The sequence below is a fragment of the Wyeomyia smithii genome, chromosome 3 (genome assembly GCF_029784165.1).
Source record: "Wyeomyia smithii strain HCP4-BCI-WySm-NY-G18 chromosome 3, ASM2978416v1, whole genome shotgun sequence".
NCBI lineage: Eukaryota > Metazoa > Arthropoda > Insecta > Diptera > Culicidae > Wyeomyia > Wyeomyia smithii.
This window is the reverse complement of record NC_073696.1, coordinates 255,994,854-256,016,529: the sequence shown is the minus strand read 5'-3', so window position 1 is coordinate 256,016,529 and position 21,676 is coordinate 255,994,854. Positions and strand designations below refer to the sequence as shown.

General features: G+C 37.7%; 3 protein-coding genes across 3 annotated transcripts; 1 reads left to right on the top strand and 2 right to left on the bottom strand.

The window, feature by feature from the left end:
• Positions 1-1,302: 1,302 nt before the first annotated feature.
• LOC129729826 (zinc finger protein 239-like) lies at positions 1,303-3,975 on the bottom strand. Its single transcript, XM_055688666.1, has 3 exons — positions 3,835-3,975; positions 3,281-3,781; positions 1,303-3,227 (listed from the first exon to the last, which is right to left on the bottom strand). Exons 1-3 carry the CDS (start codon positions 3,854-3,856, stop codon positions 2,605-2,607), a joined length of 1,146 nt encoding a protein of 381 aa, XP_055544641.1. The 5' UTR covers positions 3,857-3,975; the 3' UTR covers positions 1,303-2,604.
• Positions 3,976-4,754: 779 nt separating this feature from the next.
• Positions 4,755-5,826, bottom strand: LOC129729205 (zinc finger protein 502-like). The gene is made up of 3 exons (XM_055687695.1): positions 5,502-5,826; positions 5,392-5,448; positions 4,755-5,168 (listed from the first exon to the last, which is right to left on the bottom strand). Exons 1-3 carry the CDS (start codon positions 5,824-5,826, stop codon positions 4,789-4,791), a joined length of 762 nt encoding a protein of 253 aa, XP_055543670.1. The 3' UTR covers positions 4,755-4,788.
• Positions 5,827-18,536: 12,710 nt separating this feature from the next.
• Positions 18,537-20,831, top strand: LOC129729827 (CDP-diacylglycerol--inositol 3-phosphatidyltransferase). The gene is made up of 5 exons (XM_055688667.1): positions 18,537-18,766; positions 18,931-19,065; positions 19,247-19,400; positions 19,468-19,631; positions 19,696-20,831. The coding sequence occupies exons 1-5, from the start codon at positions 18,724-18,726 to the stop codon at positions 19,866-19,868; spliced, it is 669 nt and encodes a 222-aa protein (XP_055544642.1). The 5' UTR covers positions 18,537-18,723; the 3' UTR covers positions 19,869-20,831.
• The last annotated feature ends 845 nt before the right edge of the window (positions 20,832-21,676 follow it).

Genomic DNA, 21,676 nt, shown 5'->3' with positions numbered 1-21,676 from the left:
ATCGCTCAAATGACTCGTTGAATGACCGCCTACGATTCGGCTCATTGAAACAAAGGAAATCTTTATATTCTAACATGACCGGTCTGCCGGCAAATATGCGTGCGTTCGTTACAACTCTCGCCCAATCCATTTTCGCAAAGTCCAGAGAAAAAAAAATCAACTGTTTTTCACACACGACTTACGAAAAACGTCCCGTTTAAAACAACGCTCGAAGCAAAAAACCTGTTTATTTCACTTCGCAAAACTAATCCTTACGAGAAAAAAAATGGCTGGAACACATAACCTGTCGGAATAGTCGCAATGGACAAATTATCGCAAGGATCGCGGAAGGAAACCAGAGCACATGGTTTTAGTTTGAAAGAATAAACAAGAATCATTCTATTCAAGAAACCGGAAATATAAAAGGATGACAGTTTGTTTTCAATATCTTTACGTCGATGATGTTGTCTTTACGTCTATGATGTTGTCGCTGTGCAAGGGGCTCAACAAGTATCCCTCCTCTTTCAAAATCTTGTCTTAATGATGTCTTTATGTGAACGCTGGTGCCAGTTTCCTTTTTATTATTGGTTCTTGCTCCTTATGATGCACAAATCATTAGTTATATACTACAAGATCAAACGACAATTGAGTCATATTCGTCCAACGCTTGTTATAACTATGATTTACAAAATAGTAAATAGTTAGTATCTATCGAATATTTTTTTCACCTAAATTATACTCTAAAGCCTGTATTACACTCTTTGACCAAGCGTCAAATATTTGGCACTTTTTGACAGAAAAAAATTTGGTCAAAGATAATTGTTTGTCACTCTCCAATTTTAACATGGGGCAAACACGGGCAAACAACAACCATGATGTCAAATAAATTTGACCATTATGTCAGAAGGTCAAATATTTGACCATTAGACAAAGAGTGTACTACAGGCTTAAAGCCTGTTGTAAGCGCCCGACGCTCTTACTCGACCGTGCGAAGGAATGGTCTTGTGAGCTCGAGCCGGCACCTACAGGAGTTCTCTCGGATGTTGCGCAACTAGCGAATGCCCTTAATCAGGATAGTTGTCCTTACTGCCTTCTTGCTTATTCCTAATGGAACGCGCAGAGAACGAGAGTTAGAGACAATTATCCGTTATCTTCCGTGCGGGAGAATCAACGAGTGAGAATGAATTTCTAAACTTCCAGTGGGAATCTATGATTCTTACTGCGAACGTTTGGGAAACATTCAAATCTGAAGATTTCTCGACTGAAGACTTACCAGGCAGAACCACCAAGAATGAGTTCGAATAAAGATGAACGCAACACTGATTCCAAGAGTAGACTAAATTGTATTTAAATTTCTTGGGTTTTTATACAGAAAATTTGATTCCCAAATCTATTATTAGTATATGTAAGAATGAGATAGCCTAGTCAGAGGTCTTATAAGCCTCCCGTGGTTACTGAACTCGCGCTTGCGCATTTGCTATTCCTTTTGCTGTGAGTGCGTATTTTGATCCTACCTTAGAACAATCTATGCAATTGTGCGTGCGTACTGGTATACAAGTTATCCACACGCGTATACATTTGTCCTCGGCAACTGGAGTTTTTCTCCTACTTCACACACATGAATCTATTTTTATTCTACATTCTCTTGCGCACGCTGTATGAGGTAAGAAAGGATAGAGTAAAAACACTTGTCCCTTGCATGGCCTTGACTCTTGTACTTTGTCGCATGCTTGCGTTTAGATTTTCTAACAAGAATTTCCCTGCGCTAGCTAAGTTCGATGACCTAAACATCTGATCATAAGCAAATCTCCTACTGCGGGTTACACCTGTATAACACTCTTTGACCGAGCGTCAAATATTTGTCACTTTTTGACAGATAAAAATTTGGTCAAATATAATTGTTTGTCACTCTCCAATTTTAACATGGGGTAAACACGGGCAAACAACAACCATGATGTCAAATAAACTTGAGCATTATGTCAGAAGGTCAAATACTTGACCATTAAGCCTGTAGTACACTCTTTGTCTAATGGTCAAATATTTGACCTTCTGACATAATGTTCAAATTTATTTGACATCATGGTTGTTGTTTGCCCGTGTTTGCCCCATGTTAAAATCGGAGAGTTACAAATAATTATTTTGACCAAATTTTTATCTGTCAAAAAGAGACAAATATCTGACGCTCGGTCAAAGAGTGTACTACAGGCTTAACTAACTATAAATGCAAAAATCGATTATTTTCCGTTTGACAATTTATTTTTACTTTAGCGTAGCTATTAAGTGTGTCGATTTCCCATTTCAGAAGGCACCACTATCTTTTGTTCTTTAATTTAAATAATGGAAACATTTATCGCAAACGTTGCGCTGCTGTGTACCCTCTTTACCATAACATGAGTTGTGCTGAACGAGATTGCTGTCTACTGTTAAGAAATCCCTTTCCACATACCTACCTCAAACTGGTTCCACGCTGGTGTAAATGAAGAGCCGATGGTGTTTTATCGTTTTGCTAGTCCTATATTCCTTGCAGCGAATGTCACACACGTAGGGTCTATCCCCAGCGTGGATGCGATTGTGATCCGTCAAACTGTTTCTTTCGGAAATCAACTTACCACAAACCGAGTTCGGTTATTTCTCCAGCGTGAGTTGGTTTGTGTTTGTTTGATTTGCCACTGACAGAGAATTGTTTGTCGCATTCATCCCATTCATCAACGCATTTGTGTGATTTTTTAGCCGATGCTTTTTGAGCTCGCTGTTTGCGCTAAATGGTTTATCACATAGATCGCATTTGAATGGTTTTTCTCCGGTGTGAACCCGAGTGTGGAGAATCAAATGAGACTTTGCATAGAATTGTTTACCACAGAAGTTACATTCGTACTCTTTCCGGTTTGTGTGAATACGTTTGTGGCGACCAAGGTTGGCTTTAGTTGTGAATCCTTTGCCACACACATCACATTTAAAAGGATATTCCTCGAGGTGACATTTTTCATGATCCGTTAAATCGTATCTACGTATAAATCCTTTACCGCACCACCTGCAAACATGTGGCCGTTCGCCGGTATGCTGTAGCACATGTAATTTAAGACAGCTGGTAGTCCTGAAGAGCTTTCCGCAGTGCTCACATTCAAAGGGTTTCTCTCCCGTATGAATGCGAATGTGTTCCGTGAGGTGATTTCTTATGCTAAAACTTCTACCACATATATCGCAAACGTAAGGTTTTATGCTAGCCGGATCGTCTTTGGCCTTTGAATCTGAAATTTAGACAGCTTGTAACATAGTTAATATTCAAATAGCATTTATTTACCGCGTTTAACTGGTCTCTCCCCGGTGTGAACACGACTGTGTAGATTCAAACGATTCTTAGTATAGAAAAGTTTTCCACAGACGTTACATTCAAAGTCTTTTTGGTTTGTGTGAATACGTTTGTGCTGTGTAAGATAGGGTTTAGTCAAGAATGATTTGCCACATACATCGCAATGGAATGGTTTTTCGTCGGTGTGACATTTCTCATGAGCCGTTAAATGGGTTTTGAGAAAGAATCCTTTACCGCACTTCTCGCAAACATGTCGCCGCTCGCCGATATGATATAGCAGATGTAATTTAAGACCGCTGCTAACCCTGAAGAGCATGCCGCACTGGTCACATTTAAAGGGTTTCTCTCCCGTATGAATGCGAATGTGTTCCTTAAGGTGACCCTTCAATTTAAAACTTCTACCACATATATCGCAACCGTGAAGTTTCATTCCGGCCGGATCGTTTTCAGCCTCACAAGGTTGGTTGGAAGTTTGGGATAGTTGGTTCAAATCTGAAAACCGGAAAACTTGTAACAGAGTTAATACTTAAACAACACTAATTTACCTTCCATTCTATGGAAGATCATAAAACAATTATGTTTTCGATCGTCGAAGGAGAAAGACGCGAAAGTTACGTTTTCAGTTTTTTGTCAAGTAACTTTACAGATGCTACAGATAGTTTTTAATTCTGCGATGAGAATTTTGTTTACCTCTAGAGCAGAGATGCCAGATATTTTTGAAAAATGTCTGCAACTGCTCGAAAAACCGGAAATATCTGCTTGAAATCTGAAAAAATCTATTTGTCATTCGAAAAAATTTCGCTCGCGCAGCAAAAATCTGCCCACATTTTAAGAAAATCTGCGCAAATATAAGGAGACCCTGATAAAACCTGCGGAAACTATTGAAAATTTGCAAATATCTGTGAACTGCACAAGAACCCTAAAAATCTGCGTTTTGCAGACAAATCTGCATATCTGGTTTCCCTGCTCTAGAAAGTACAGCTATCATTTTTCATTTTGACAAGTGGAGAGAGCTGTGCGATATTTACATACACCCAACTAAACGTTTATGCTTTTCCCATTTCAGCTTTCAAAATTTAGTGAATCCGGCAAACCCAGGTTATAACTATGATTTACACTACAGTAAACATTTAGTAGTGGTTCAATACTCTTTTCGCTTGAATTATACTCTTTAAATAAATAAATCGATTATTTTCCTTTTATTATATATTTTTAATATATCGTAGCTATCAAGTGCGTCGATTTCCTATTTCATTAGGCACCAGAATCGTTTGTTCATTGATTTGAACAGTGGAAACATTTATCGCAAACATTGCACTGATGTGTACCCTCTTTACCACAACATGAGTTGTGCTGGACGAGGTTACTGTCTACTATTGTGAAATCCTTTTCCACATACCTCACACTTAACGTTGATGTGAATGTGGAGCCGATGACGCTTCATCGTTTTGCTGGTCCTATATTCCTTGCCACAGATGTCAGGGCTTCTGGAAACCATCTTACCCCAAACCGGGCACTTGTACGGCCGTTCTCCAGCATGAGTTGGTTTGTTTTTGTTTAAGCTGGCAAAGTTTTTGTGCAGCTGGCAAAGAATTGTTTGTCGCATTCATCCTTTTCATCAGCGCATATGTGTGATTTTTCAGCCGATGCTTTTTGAGTGCGCTGTTTGCACTAAATGGTTTATCACATAAATCGCATTTGAATGGTCTTTCTCCGGTGTGAACCCGAGTGTGTAGAATCAAATGAGACTTTGTATAGAACTGTTTACCACAGAAGTTACATTCGTACTCTTTCCGGTTTGTGTGAATACGATTGTGCTGACTAAGGTTGGTTTTAGTTGTGAATCCTTTGCCACACACATCACATTTGAAGGATTTTCCTCGATGTGACATTTCTCATGACACGTGAATTGGTATCTGCGTATGAATCCTTTACCGCACCGCTTGCAAACATGTGGCCGTTCGCCGGTATGCTGTGGCATATGTAATTTAAGACAGCTAGTCCTGAAGAGCATTCCGCAGTGCTCACATTCAAAGGGTTTCTCTCCCGTATGAATGCGAATGTGTTCCGTGAGGTGATTTTTTTTATGCTAGAACTTCTACCACATATATCGCAAACGTAGGGTTTTATGCTAGCCGGATCGTCTTTGGTTTTTGAATCTGAAATTTAAACAGCTTGTAACATAGTTAATTTTCAAATAGCATTTATTTACCGCGTTTAACTGGTCTTTTCCCGGTGTGAACCCCACTGTGTAGACTCAAACGATTCTTTGTATAGAAAAGTTTTCCACAGACGTTACATTCATAGTCTTTTTGGTTTGTGTGAATACGTTGGTGCTGTGTAAGATAGGATTTAGTCAAGAATGATTTGCCACATACATCGCAATGGAATGGTTTTTCGTCGGTGTGACATTTCTCACGAACCGTTAATTGGGTTTTGAGAAAGAATCCTTTACCGCACTTCTCACAAACATGTCGCCGCTCGCCGATATGATTTAGCACATGTAATTCAAGACTGCTGCTAATTCTGAAGAGCATGCCGCACTAGTCACATTAAAAGGGTTTCTCTCCCGTATGAATGCGAATGTGTTCCTTAAGGTGACCCTTCAATTTAAAATTTCTACCACATATATCGCAACCGTGAAGTTTTATTTCGGCCGGATCGTTTTCAGCCTCACAAGGTTGGTTGGCATTCTCCCGCTAACATTCGCGCAGTAAAGAGGTGAAATAAAGCCAGAACGAAGTTGAGTACAAACCGCGTGTTTGCTAAAAGATTTTTTTCCGCCATCTTAAAAAATTTTGATCGAAGCTTAAAGTGGTGTTTTTTTTTTAAAATACAGAAGCATTTTGTAAAAAAGTGTAAATCGACTAACAGTTACTACAACCGATTCCACGATTTCTCGATTTCGGGAGATTTTTCGTGGTCTGAGAGGTAGGTCTTTTTAATACGGGGTCTGGAAAGGGCCTCGTTGGATGCAAAAAAGAACAAACGAAAGGTCGGGGATCTCACTACCAGATCCTCGAGGACAAAATCAAGACGACGAAGAGTCAGGGACCGGCTATGAATCAGCACATGAAGATATAATCTCAGGATGACGTAAAATGGACAGTGACGAAGAAAATACTACGTTGAAAAAAATTAAACTGAAAAACGACTCAAAAACCAAACCCAGAGACAAGAAAAAAAGAAATAACACAAATAACAAACAAGCAGATGACTGGATTACTAATAAGACCTATAAAACCTTTTTCATAGAACCAATAGATCTGAACAATGACAGTAATGAACAGATATGGAAACACATTATGGAAGTTGCTCGCATTCTACAGTCTTAAAATCAATCAATATACTGAATTAAAACCAGCAGGAAGATACCGCTACAAAATCACGTTCTCTAACCCAAGACATGCCGAACCACTGATTAATTCCAAAATGCTCCAAGATTCCTTTAAATATAAGGTTTTTGTACCGAACATGTTCAAAGAAAGAATAGGCGTCATCAGGAATGTTCCTCCAACAATCCCAGAAACAGAAATCATCGAAAACCTTGAAAGTCACATTAAAATTAATAAAATAGAAAGAATTAAAAAAATGGTTAAAACAAATCCTGATAAAAACGAACTGCAACCCACATACTCAATAAAAATTTACGCGGAAGAAGAAAAACTTCCAACAGAGGTAAAAATTTATGGAATACCGACCAAAGTAGATGTCTGTATTTTTCCCCTTAGATACTGCTTGAAATGGTTAAGATATGGCCATAAAACCAATGCGTGCAAATCTAGTACCACCAAATGTAGCAATTGTTCACTCGACGGTCACGAATCAAAAACTTGTACATCACTAAATATCATCTGTTTCCACTGTAAAGAACCACATAAGACATTTGACAAAAACTGTAAAGAACGTATCAGACAAAACAACATAAACAAAACCATGGCACACGATAAACTTACTTTTCAAGAAGCAGAGAAATTTTACAGAAAACCATCCCAAACCAATCTACGATTACAATCCAATACACTCTTCCCCCTCTACCTACCCTAAATACAATAGTTGAATCACAAAACATAAACAACACTCAAGACATATACCCACAAGTCTCCAATGATCATAGAACTAATAAATCACTTAACTATATCACCAAAGAAGAGCTTGTACAAGTTGTCGACCAAATTAGAACAGAAATCTTAAAACAACTGAACTTTGAAAAAATAACGCTAAAGATAAAGAGAAAGGAAATTCAGAAGAAAATAGTTGAACACACGGTAGACAGAAACAACCCGAACAGAGCAATAGACCTACTTCTAATAAATATAGGGGAAGAATTAACACAGCTAATGAACCCAAATACCGAACAAATCCCTGATCCTATAAACAATAATGGCTAACACACGGAACTTGAACATACTTCAAAATAACATTAATAGCATAAGACCCCCAGCAAATCGTTCACTACTCATGAATCTACTTCATAAACACGACATAGACATAGCCATGTTATCAGAAATCTGAATAAAACCAGATGAAACATTCAATTTCCCTGGATTTAAATTCATCAAAAGAAGCAGAGACCAAGGATATGGTGGTGTAGCAATCTTAGTCAAACACGAAATAATGTCCAAAGAAATTAAACTCCCAGACATCCAACCAATAGTGATGTCCGGTAATCGTTCGGTTAATCGATTAATCGATTAGACTGCGTAATAATCGAATATTTTGTCATCGATTATCTCCCACTGAATAACCGAATTAATCGATTACCTGCGTCGATTACTGACACGAATTTTGGCAATGTGCTTTTTTTCGATTTGCTCAAGATTAATGATGATTTCTGTATTGAAATATATCATAAACAGCTAGTTTGGAAACAAAAATAACGATATTTCAGGTTAAAATTTGTTTATTCTGGTTCACGAGCTGCTTGTTGCTAAAATTGCTCTTATTTGATCGTCATTAGACCGATTTCAATGCGGTTTGTTGCAAAAGCTCAAAAACTAGCTTTGAAATAAAATCTTTGTGGTTTCCTGCGAATTCATCAGTATTTCTTTAATGATATTACATTTTTTGAGCTTTTATCAAACTTTACTCACTTCTCCAAATTTAACGTAATTAACCCTCAACTAAGTTTACTCTAAGTAAATTCAATACTTTTTTTTATTATTTGGAAACTTGTTTGATCAAATTTGATTGAGCTTTGACTGAGTTAGAAGAATTTTTCGAAAATATGAAAAATTACACCGGGCATGCAATGGTTAACTTTGACAGGTATGTGAATCATGCAAAAGTTGCGTTTAAGAACACGTTAACATTGCCTAGTGTTGTAAGAGCAATATCTTTGGATTTTTTTTTATCATGAATTTTCAGGTGAGCAATTTCACCCCACTGATCAATTTCAGCCCACTCCACGGTACTGTGGCAAGTTTACACTGGATACCGCTACCGAAAACTAGCACCGGAATCAGGGTACTGCTGTTGATTCGCTGGCTGTGGGGGCGACAAAATCGTTGAAGCGATTGGCGAACATACTTCATTTTTTAACGGAAATGGTGGAGTTCCTTGTTACCAACTGGATACTGCGTTGAACCGCCAGTTTCTGCTACTGCACAGAAGACGAAACAATTTGCTGCTGTCCGCCAATGCGATTCAAAATTTTCACTTTTGTCACTATTGCTACCCACTGTCTAGCTGTTTTGATTAAATTCAAATACTGCACCGCACAGTTTCTTGTCAGCTTCAGCATGCCAGCGTTGGATTATACACAAGTTAAAAACAATCGACGACGCAGGTGACAGCAATGATGCCGAGATTTCAGTAAAGTTTTATACTGAGATTTCAGTGGAGTTATTACTGTTTCCGGTTTAAATTATTCGCGACTACGAAGTCTCAAGGGCTTGAAGAGATTTTGAAGTTGGAAATTTTGTCGATTAATCGTAAATGGTCAATTAATCGAATAGGCAAGCGCGATTAATCGTATCGATTACTTAGCGGCTTAAAGTTATTCGATTACTCAATAATCGAATAATTGGAAAATTTGGACATCACTACCAACCAATAGAAGCAATAGCCCTACAAATCATAAACACCACTGACAGCCCACTCAACATCATATCGATTTATATCCCACCATCCCCAATCAATAACAACCAAATCAAAAGTCCGTTAATCAAACTTCTCGACTTTATAGAAAAAAACAGGAACTGAAACTATTATTGCAGGTGACTTTAATGCACACCACCCAGTGTGGAATAACACAAACAAGTACTGACCTCGAGGGGACTTACTGATGGAATTGCTAGAAGCCAGAGATTTAATTATAATGAATGACGGAGACCCTACGATGATCAGACCACCTGACACAACACCATCTGCTATAGACCTCACAATCGTCTCTTCGACTTTAGCATATAAAACCGAATGGTCAGTTCTGAACAACGAAATTAGTGGAGATCACAAAATAATAATCTTCAATATACAAAGAACTATCAGAAACATTTTGTAATAAAATCAATGAAACAAAATACAAAACAAATCCCAAACAGAACAGAAAGTTGGAATACCATTAAAATCACACCAATCCTCAAACCAGGAAAAGACGAAAATAAACCAGATTCTTATAGACCGATCTGCCTTATCCCTGTATTTCTTAAAACTATAAATATAAAAATAAAAAAAGAAATGGTAAACTTCATAGAAACCAATAATGTTCTTCCTAAATACTCCTTTGGCTTCAGGCGCAGGGTTTCAGCGATCAATTGCGTCAATGTATTAACATCTAAGATCAATTTGACTAAAAATAAAAAACAATACGCAATCTGTACGTTCCTCGACCTGACAAAAGCATTCGACAATGTAAACGTAGAAAAACTCCTAAAAATTTTGAAGGAAAAACAATTCCCACCTGAAATGATTGATTGGTTATACGCATATCTCAATAAAAGAAAAGTTGAACTCTTGATGAACGACGGCACAATAATTAAAAGAACGACGCAAAAGGATTGCCTCAAGGTTGTCCCATTTCCCCAATCCTCTTCAACATCTATTCGACTAAACTACACGAAGTAACTGAAGATGGTAACTGATACAGTTCGCCGATGATTTCGTCGTCTATGCAGAAGGAAACAACTTAATTGAAACACAAAACAAAATGAATGATATTCTTAACATAATAGACGAAACAGCTCACTAGACCTGAAAATAAACCCAACAAAATCCGCAGCAGTAGTACTTTCAAAAAACTACTCAGACAACATAATTATTAAAATCAAAGATGAACAAATCGAAATAGTTCCTTACCATAAATACCTTGGAATTTGGACAGACCAAAAACTCAACTATAAAACACATATAACATACACGGTTGCCAAAGCAAAAAAGAAAATAAATATTCTCAAAATGTTGAGTAGAAAGAAGGGAGGAAGCCACCCCAAAACATTACTGCAAATCCATAAATCAATAGTAAGATCTCAATTAGACTATGGCATTTTAATATACTCAGCAGCATCTAAAACAGACTTTCAAAAAATCGAAAAAATTCAAAATCTATCCATCAGAACTGCATTGAGACTATTACAATCAACACCGATCCAAGTAATTTACGCGGAAGCAGGAGAATTTCCAATGAAGTTTAGGGCCGAATACATAACGTTCAAGAAAATACTTAAAACTCTCTTCTTTGCCATTAGCCCTATCACAACCCATTTATGGGACTTGATTACATCAGAACATAGTCCGAAATTTACAACATTTTCAGAAGAACTTGCTAATACTAACAACTACCTCATCCTCCAATGTAAAACAAATCCGAATTCTACATCTACTATAATTGTCGAAGAAACACCTAGAATAGTTCCTGTAATTCCATCGATCAAAAAACATACACCACTTTACAAACAAAATGCAATAGTGAAGGAATTAATCACAGATAAATACGCAAACTATTACAAAATTTATACAGATGGATCAAAAACCATAGAAGGAGTAGGATATGGTTTTTATGATCAGCAAACACAAACGTCATTTAGTCATAAATTAAATCCCAATTTCACAATCACAAATGCAGAACTTGTCGCAATAATAGAAGCAGTTGAATATGCCATAAAACAATACAAATTTAAAACAGTTATTTTTACAGACTCTAAAAGCAGCTGTGAAATCTCACAAAATAACAACCCTAATAACTATTTAGTACAATAATTCTTCTCAATGATTCAATGCAATAGGTTCGAGGATCTGGTTATACAGTGGGTTCCAGGACACACAAACATCTTGGGTAATGACAGAGAAGACACCGCAGCGAAACTAGGAATAAAAAGAACGACTTTTGAAAACTATCAATTAACAATAGGTGACGGGTTAGTCAGTTTTAAAACCGAAATATTTAAAGAATGGGACAATGAATACAAAATAGCATCCGAAGAAAAAGGAAAGCCCCACTTCGAAATCATGGAGGCGGTTAAAGAACGACCATAGTACGATAAAATGACGCTAACTACAAAACAGACATTCCTAATGTGTAGAATACGAACCTTCCATACAGCCACGAAAGACCGACTCCACAAATGGAACCTGATTCCGAACGACCTTTGTGAGGTATGTAACGAACAAGAGAACCTTATACACATTTTATTCGACTGCAGGAAACACTCGATCATAAGAAATAAATTTCCAACTCTCGCCGACAAAACCAAATTTACAAGCATCCTTAAAAATCAACAACAAGACCAATATACGCAGATCACCAACTTTCTCTTAGAGACGGGAATGACTGATGGAGTCACCACAGTTACAGTGAGGTCGATATTCATAACAAATATTAATACACTTATATAAAATATTTGATAACAAAACCACACGAAAAGCTTCAATCAAGAATTTGCCTATCAACCGTCATTTCGAGCTACAAAAATTGGAATAACATGTACTTGACAGTTCTGGCATTTATGGATCATCTGGTCTGCGCCATAAAAAGGAGAGAAAAAAAAAGGAGGAGGGTGGTATTCAAGACACGACCGCATGACGTTGACTACCGTATTCTTATAAAAAAAAAATATTCCATTGAAGCAAATAGTAGAGGGAATTGCAACGCTTCTTTTACAAAACATCTGCAACAAAATTTCGAGGCACCAAAAGGTACCAGTTGCCGATTATTCTCGTTTACTGGTTAGTCCGTCCAGAATTCCAGCCATTTTAGTATTTTGCAGTAGCCATTTATTACTAACAGCCACCAGCATAACGGGTGAAACCGGCACGAGATGACCGGTACTATTTTGTCTTTCCTCCTTTCAGCTGCTAACACCTAGCGCTGTCGTGAAATTAACATCAACATAAACATTTGCAAGGTTTTTTTTCCGCTAGCAGCAGCAATTGTAAAACATAAAATTCAACTAACCGATTCTATTATAAAACTGCGAGGCACCAAAAGGTGCCAGTTGCCGATTTCTTGTTTACTGGTTTCCGTCCAGAATTCCAGCCATTTTAGTATTTTGTAGTAGCCACCAGCATAACGGGTGAAACCGGCACGAGATGACCGGTACTATTTTGTCTTTCCTCCTTTCAGCTGCTAACACCTAGCGTCCGCATGTCACTGGTGCGGTTTTGGAATCAGAATGATGGGGCGCCGGCCGCTGTTGTAAAATTAACACCAACAAAAAGATGCATATTTGCAAGGTTTTTTCCGCTAGCAGCAACATAAACATCGGAAACAGAAAGTGACAACAATAATAACAACAAAGTCAGATCGATTGTATCCGTTAGTGTCGACTGTGCTTGGGAAGAGAGGTAGTGATTGGCTGCGCGGTATGATTTAGACAATCGATATTTATTACCAATTTTTCAATAGTGTATCTCAAACAATAGTTTGTTTTTTGTTACATAAATTTAACCGTAAAAGAATTTCTGATCGATTGATGCCAAAACCTCGAAAACCTGATTATAGATGACTGCAAAATAAGCGCTCAAAACCTGACCACTTTTCTCTGGATTTCCCTGGTTGAATTACTAGATTTTCAAATTCAGGGGCCTAACTTCGATATAGAATTTAGTCAACGTCAAAAAAAAAAAGGTTGGTTGGAAGTTTGGGATAGTTGATTTAAATCTGAAATCCAGAAAACTTTTAACAGAGTTGATACTTAAACAACACTAATTTACCTTCCATTTTATTGAAAATCATAAAACAAGTATGTTTTGAATCGCCAGAGCAGAACGTCGCAGAAAGTTACGTTTTCAGTTTTGTGTCAAGCAACTTTGCAGATGCTACAGATAGTTTTTCAATTCAGCGATGCGAATTTTGTTTACCTACACTGTAATTAAATGATACGATTACTTCAAGTGTTTTTGCACTTGACTCGATTCGTCACGTCACACTGCAAATTGAAGTGATTTAGTGTTGTTTTCACAATGATTAACACTTTCTAATGATATGATCTTGCGTTGAAAACTGTTCAATGGAATTCACCATCATATTATAATGAATATCTCTTGAATTTGCACCACTGTTCAAATCAATTGAATTACAGCTGCGATTCCAATTGACAAACGTCAAAAACATAAAACGAAACAAAAATAGTCGCGATGGCGAAAGGCGCAAGCAGCACATTTTCCCCGGAGATTAAAAATTTGTTTGGAAGTAAGTTCTATTGAATCTTTGATATTAATAAAATAATAATAAAACAACTCTTTTACAGATCCTGAATTCGAATACACCGACACAGCGACAGTGGTCATTTTGTAAACAAATTGAAAACCTAGAATAAAATAAAATTGAAAAATCTAAAATAAACAGAAACCTTTTAAATTTATTGTGATTAGCAGATAATATCCAAATGACCAACATTTCGTATCTCAAACATAAGAATATCAAAAAAGATGAACATAACAACAGAAAATCAAGTGATTTGCTGTTGATTTCACCGTTCTTTGCATTAACATGTTTCGAAGAATTTTCTTTTCACTTTGAAATGTTCGGCAAGTAGTGCGAATTCAACAGCAAATCACTTCACTTCGACGTGATTTTTTTTACAGTGTAGTGAGTAGAGCTAGAGACATTTTTCATTCTGACAAAGGGAGAGAGCTGTGCGATATTTACATACACTCAACAAAACGTTTATACTTTTCCCATTTCAGCTTTCAAAATTTGGAAAATCTGGCAAACTTGCTACACTATAAAAAAATCCACGTCGAAGTGAGGTGATTTGCTGTTGAATTCGCACTACTTGCCTAACATTTCGAAGTAAAAAGAAAATCTTTTGGAATATGTTAATGCAAAGAACGTTAAAATCAACAGCGAGTCACTTGACTTTCTGTTGTTATGATCATCTCTTTTGAAATGCCTATGTTTGAGATAAGGAATGTCGATCATTTGGATATTATCAGCTAATCACAATATATCTTTTGATCTTTTGATTGTTATTTATTTTAGATTTTTTCATTTTTTTCAAATCTCAGATTTTCAATTTAATTACAAAATGATTTCTGTCATCATGTCGGTGCAACCGATTTCAGGAGCTGTAAAGTAAAGAGTTGTATTATTGTTATTTTAATATCAAAGATTCAATAAAACTTACTTTCAAACAAATTGTTTATCTCTGGGGAAAATGTGCTGCTTACGCCTTTCGCCACCGTCACTATTTTTGTTTCGCCTCATGGTTCTGACGTTTGTCAATTGATATTGCAGCTGTAATTCAATTGATTTAAACAGTGGTGCAAATACAAGAGATATTCATTATAATATGATGGTGATTTCCATTGAACAGTTTTCAACGCAAGATAATTTCGTTGGAAAATGTTAATCATTGTGAAATCAACATGAAATTACTTCAATTTGCAGTGCCACGTGACGAATTGAATCAAGTGCAAAAATACTTGAAGTAATCGTACCATTTATTTACAGTGTATTAACCGAGAGGTTAGACTGTGAGTAAATATGAAATTTTCTGAGAAAACCTGAACAATAGAGAGCAAATCTGAGTAACTTTCGTGTCTCTGAGTATCCATTCTTACACTTTTTCCCCACCGCGAATATAAACATGAATGTTGCTCGGTCTCACCGTTCATATATTTTTCTTGTTCTCAAGGTAATCAAAGATGTGAATGATCTTAAATTTCAGAGTAATATTAAATCAATTAGAGTTACTCTAAGCATAAGAGTAACTTAGATAAGAAGCCGTTTGAATAAAAGCGTTTGCTTTACTCATCCCGTGCAAGTCTTATGGGAGGTGCAGAGTAAACTTTTTTTTTATTCATACGGCCTAAAAGCTGTTTTGCCCCTCGCTTCAGCACATACATAAACCTTCCTGGCATTTTGCAATAGTTAAAATATTATATTTATTTAAAAATATATTGTAATAAATGACTATACTCCTAGGGGCTAGACAACTTTATTTTTAAGAGAAATATTCCGGTAACATTATACGATATTGGTGGTTATATTTTGATATTCATATCACTTCGACAGACAAAAACAATAATGTGCTGTCAAGGAGTTGTGGTATAGATAGAGGGTTGCCTGAAAATGCAACGATAAATACTTTGTAAAATATATCGAATATTTGACCTTACTATACTCCTTGAAAGTCAACTGAAAAAACTTTTACTTTTGAAGTATTACCACAGACAAACAGACGTACCACTCCATGTAAAATTCTAAGCGAATTGTGGTTCCGAATAACTTGTGCGACACCTACTGGACGTCTTCCGCAAAAGATGAACTTTCAGTCTTTCTGATGTTTTGGCAGCACGGCATGCTACAATTGTCAACTGAGTTCAACAGAAAAAAGCACATCAGCGCCACCAACCGCTGCGGCGGGAATACTTCGCATAACTGTAACTCATTTGAATTGACCGTTATTTTGATCCACGAAAACAAATTACGTGGTACGTCTGTTTGTCTGTGGTATTTTATCAAACTTCATGCTACATTGTCCATTAAGTTTAAATCAGACCGATGTCATGGTAACTGTTTCTTGAAGCCGCCGCCGATGATGATAGCGCTACTGTTGATTACAACACTTTTCATCCACTCCTAACATTAGCACCTTGTTTATTTACATTGCTCGATTGGTTCCCTCGTTTGACACTGATTTAGTTCCTTTGGTTTCATCTTTGCGCGACTCTATATTATAAACATAGACTCTGCTTTCAGCTTTATTGAATGAAGGGCTATCCGGAACGTGTTGAAACATGGTTGAACGTGATCATTTATGTCCTGCACAAAATCCATAAATAAAGCAGAAAAGAAAAATAACTAGAAGCCACTTGTTACGTCCTGTTCTAGGTTTACGTTAGTAAAAGGCGAAACTTGAATGGGCGGAATCGAATTTGTCAACAAAATAAACTGAAAAGCAAAAGGCGTATTTGTATACAATAACGTAAACACGGCGTATAATAAAGGGTGATTCTGTAGAGGGGTGACAATGCGCGTTTCGTTTCGACCCAACAAACAATTTTGTGGATAACAGCTTGTTAAGCTATAGTTCAGTCAAAATCCACTGAATAATAGCTTATTAGGCTGTATATCGACAAAATTGTTTGTTGGGGAGTAACTCGAAAAAAACTAATGATCGCTGTTGGGCGTTATGTATCGTTCTTCGTAATTTTTTGTTATCGCGTGTAAGATGAGCCGACGGGCAGATGACAATGGCAGCTCCTTTTGCGCTTTAAGCAGAACTGGCAGTATATGCCACCCCAGATTAACATAAGGCGCAACGTAAAGGGCGATACTGTCGAGCAGATTTGAAAAGCGCATACAATACAATACAATATCGCACGCTTAGCCTTGGGGCTAATAGCGGTCTCGATCAACTAGATTAGTTGGGAGAATTCGTTATCGATTTTTTTTTGGCACATTTTGCATGTGTAGGATAAGTACAACGATACACCGTGCCCCAGTGCTGAGTCGAGAAAATTTCTAGCTCGAAAAGATCCTCGACTCGATCGGGAATCGAACCCGATATCGCAACCGTGTGGGAGAACTAGCCGACCAACATCGCTAACCACAGAGTCACGGGGACCACGACGCACAGCGCATAGTAACAGGCGAAAGAACAAATTCTCGAAAATACAATGTAAAGCGATTTTGCTTTCATTATTTTCTTCAACATTTGAATTAGTACCCCGCATAATCAAAAACCATTGCTGAAGCGGTAAGGATTTTAACTGTACTTAATGAAGTATGGAAACTGTTCGTGATAATATGGGTGTTCATGTCGAGCTCGTAAACAAATACCTAGCAGTAAAAATACTCACCTCCATTGACGAGTAATGGAAGATACACAGTTTACGGCTGGGTATTCGTATACGAGCTCGATGTGAAGACCCCTAATGTCTTTCATCAGTTATTACTGCACTAAACTGAATGACTTAAACTATTTATATTCAGTATCCCCAAATAGGATAGTGAGCACTGTTTGTCCACCACACCTTCAACGGTTGAAGCTCTATCGAAAAAGGAAGAGATATCTTCCAGTAATCGCTGTAGTCGCAGGTGTTTGTCAAACTATAATGAAAGGTAATCAAATTGGTCACAAATCTTTCGGCTTTAGTATTTATACAATCCTTTTTTCTATCCAGTATCTCCGAGCAGAACGATGTTGAAGTCCACATTGCACGACGACAAATGCAAAACAGCGCCCCTCGCAGCCTGGAAGAATACAATAACGACCAGCCACAAAAAGAAATGTGCAAGATGGCTGGCAAGTAATGATATCTGCAGCTGAAAAACAAAAACATGATTTTGCGAAAAATAAAGAAATCGCCACTAACAATTTTTATATTCAAAACAATATCACGACTATTCCACGAACGGTTATCAGAATATCAATCAATATAAATATACCATTCATGAAATGATACCTGAACAACTGGAAACTACTGCAAAATAACATATTTATACTATTTGAAGAATAGTTTTAGTACAAAATTTTGGATTATTAGTTTACCATATCGTGTATAATATCGAAAAATATATGTTCGGGAAAATCGCTGTTTTTGAATGGTAACCATACCTAACGCCTAGTTCACCAAATGGTTATTTCTCAGTTTACTATAAACTAGATCGTCAAAACTGAAGCTGATATGGTATGTAAATGGTTATGTGACTGTTTTATAAATGGTTTAGATACTATATGGGAAACAATTCGTGTATGGTATTTGTTTATGCGGGTAATGCGTGGAGAAAACGAGAATACCATCATAATTCCGAACCTGCTATAATATACACAGCATGAAGGAACATATCTGGCAGCACTGCTTTTTCTACGACAGATGCCGAAGGCGAAAATCGCTTGAATGGAAGTCCCGAAACGACGTTGTTTTCACAGAGGTAGTGGAAAATAGCTCCAAGTCACAGTTATTCGGTGAAAAGTGAATACCGGCTCGGTGCTAATCTGAAACTAATTAATCAACGAGAAAAAGTCTCGACTCATCAACCGTCAGCGATGGAGGAGGAAAATATTTTCGTCTTCGTGCCAAATTTGATCGGTAAGCTTTCGAAGAAAAGTCCTTCCCCCGCGTTCCTCATTTACAGTGCCCAGCTTTATGAGTTGTGGGTGGTAGAGGGGGGTAAAATTGATTTTTCCCTTTGTGATCCCGCGTACGACGTCATAGAACTGTAAAACTAATTGGAGTTAATGTTTCTGTTTTAGGCTATGCTCGAATCGTGCTGGCGATCGTTTCCTTCTATTATATGCCAACCAATTATGTTGTGGCCGCCTGGTGTTACATCGTTAGTGTGGTGCTGGATGCCCTTGATGGACATGCGGCTAGACACTTCAATCAGTGTAAGTGGAGTGGAAAGAAGCAACAAATAATTTAATTTAACTATAGCTGCGATGCTAGAGTTGGCAACTAATCGGGTTGCATAATGTGGATCAGATATTTATTCTTATTATGCCGCAGCTGTAATCGATTATTGATTGTGAGGTAGACATTGTTTGACGACACTCTTATTGACATTTTCAGCTACCAAATTCGGTGCGATGCTGGATCAGCTAACGGATCGCTGCGGAACCATGGGCCTATTGGTGACTCTGAGTTACTTCTATCCCCAGTATATGTTCTGGTTCCAGTTGTCGATGGCGATCGATGTTTCCTGTCACTGGTTCTATCTACACACGTAACTAATGCTGGTCAATTTGCGAACTTACGAAACTATTACTAATGATTGTATGCATTTTTTTCAGCACTGTTTTACAAGGAAAGACATCGCACAAATTCATTGATATGTCCGGTAACCCGATAATGCGCGTCTACTACACAAACCGAACTGTTTTGGGGCTCATGTGCCTGTTCAATGAACTGTTCTATGCTGCACTTTACTTGCTGTATTTCACACCGGGTCCACTGAGTTCGTAGAAATAATTTACTAAATCCTTCGTTCAAATTAAAACGTAAAAAACTTCTCATTTTAGTTCTTGGAATGTCATCCTTCAAGCTGCTCGCTATTGTCTCGGCTCCGGTCGCCATCGCCAAGACCGCAATCTCGGTGATTCATGGCTATGTCGCGAGCAGGAATATCGGCGTAATTGACGTGGCCGAGCGAGAAGCCCAGCGTCAACGAGAGGCGGCTAAAAAGCCCCAGTAAACAGGCGGGAAGGTTAGTCGATTTGAAGTGTGTTAGAAAAGCTGCCGTACCTGACTAGTGCCCCCCGTGGCAAACTGAAGGAGATATAATTCGTTCGGATTGATGCAGGAAACGGACAGCTAGCGGGATTAGGAATTTGATTACCCCTGTTAGTATGAGTACAGGTCGGGTACTAATCGTGTTGTCTAAATAGTTGTCGATGTTAATGTTTATTTTCTTTGCACTTGATGTCATCTCGTATCCTGATTGATGGTTTAAAAAAGCGTATATATTATAGAAGCTGCAATGAAAATCAAGTCTACCATATTTTGAGAAACAGTTATTGGAAACGCCAGTACTTTAGCATTAAGTATTTAGGTAACTGGAGCAGGTACTTTAGAATATAAGTTTTAATCGCTGTTAATGAAACGAAACTAGTTGTGATTATTTAAAAGAGACAGAGTCTAACCAAATAACCACAAATAGTCTCCATTTATTCGGTGTTGTAATTTTCGAATATCGGCAATCGTATTTTATATTAAAAACAAGTCTACTGTAGCGGAAATTCTAGTGAACTTAGAGCACTCGGCTTCATCATTCCACACGGAGTAAACTAATCAAATTGCTAAGTAATATCGTAGAATCCATCCAGATTGATCGTAGCGTAGTACCAAAGCAGACAATTAGTCTCCTTTCCCTGCTGTTTGAAGAACTCATTGCAAAAGGGACTACCCAGATTTCCGTACAGTTTAGTCGCCTATTATATCACTCATCCTTAACTCGAACTTCGTTGCTCCGAGAGGATGAAAAGCAACCTACAATCTGAAAAAGATCCCCTAAACCCGTTCGCACACCAAAACCAAATCAGATGATATTATTTTTGGACGTACGTAACCATTGATGATATTGTGGGCAATGAATGTTGCACTAACTTATTTCTGTTATTAGAAGTGTCTGTTTATATAATAAATGATAACAATTTCAGACTTGATAGATTTTTTCTATGCCGAAAGACTGAATCAGATTTTGTTTCTCCCTTTGCAGGCTTAATAAAGAACTTGAAACTTACAAAGAACTGTGTCGGTTTGAGGTTGTCAAACATGGAAAAATCACATTGTATTGGAGGCTGCTGTGAAGGGCGCGACACATCGTTAATACTGCTGAGCTGTTGATGAACGTAGATTATCCACCGATAACACCAAATCTCTTCAGCCTAACCAACCTCAGTATAAAGCAGACTTTCTTCTCTCCGGGACGAGTACGTGAAAGCGTACGAACACCATCGTAAACAGTTGGACATGGGTCCTGATGACGGGCAACACAACCTGAAACCGGTCGACCTTTAAGGTAAATTTTAATATGTCCATTTTATGTAAGAACGATAAGTGTTGTGTCTTGTAATGTGTCGCGTGTCGGTAAGTGTGATTCATATATTTTTGCTCACCTGGAAAAGAAAATGTCTCAAATTGCAGTATTTAATATACACTAAGGTCGCTTTTTACGCGGATTCCGGAATTTACGCGGTTTTTTTACGCGGATTCCGGAATTTACGCGGTATTTTTTTTGCCCGGATTTCGGTTCCCCTTCACTCGGAATGCAAAATTAACGATGGTTTTTTTACGCGGATTCCGAAATTTACGCGGTTTTTTTTACGCGGATTCCGGAATATACGGGGTTTTTTTACGCGGCACGTATCCCCCGCGTAAAAAGCGACTTTAGTGTACTTACTTACTTCAGCAGCCTAGAGCCGTGGTGGCTCGTGCCGTATCAAGAATTTTCCTCCATTCTTCTCGGTTCTGGGCTACTCGTCGCCAATTTCCTAGACGTCT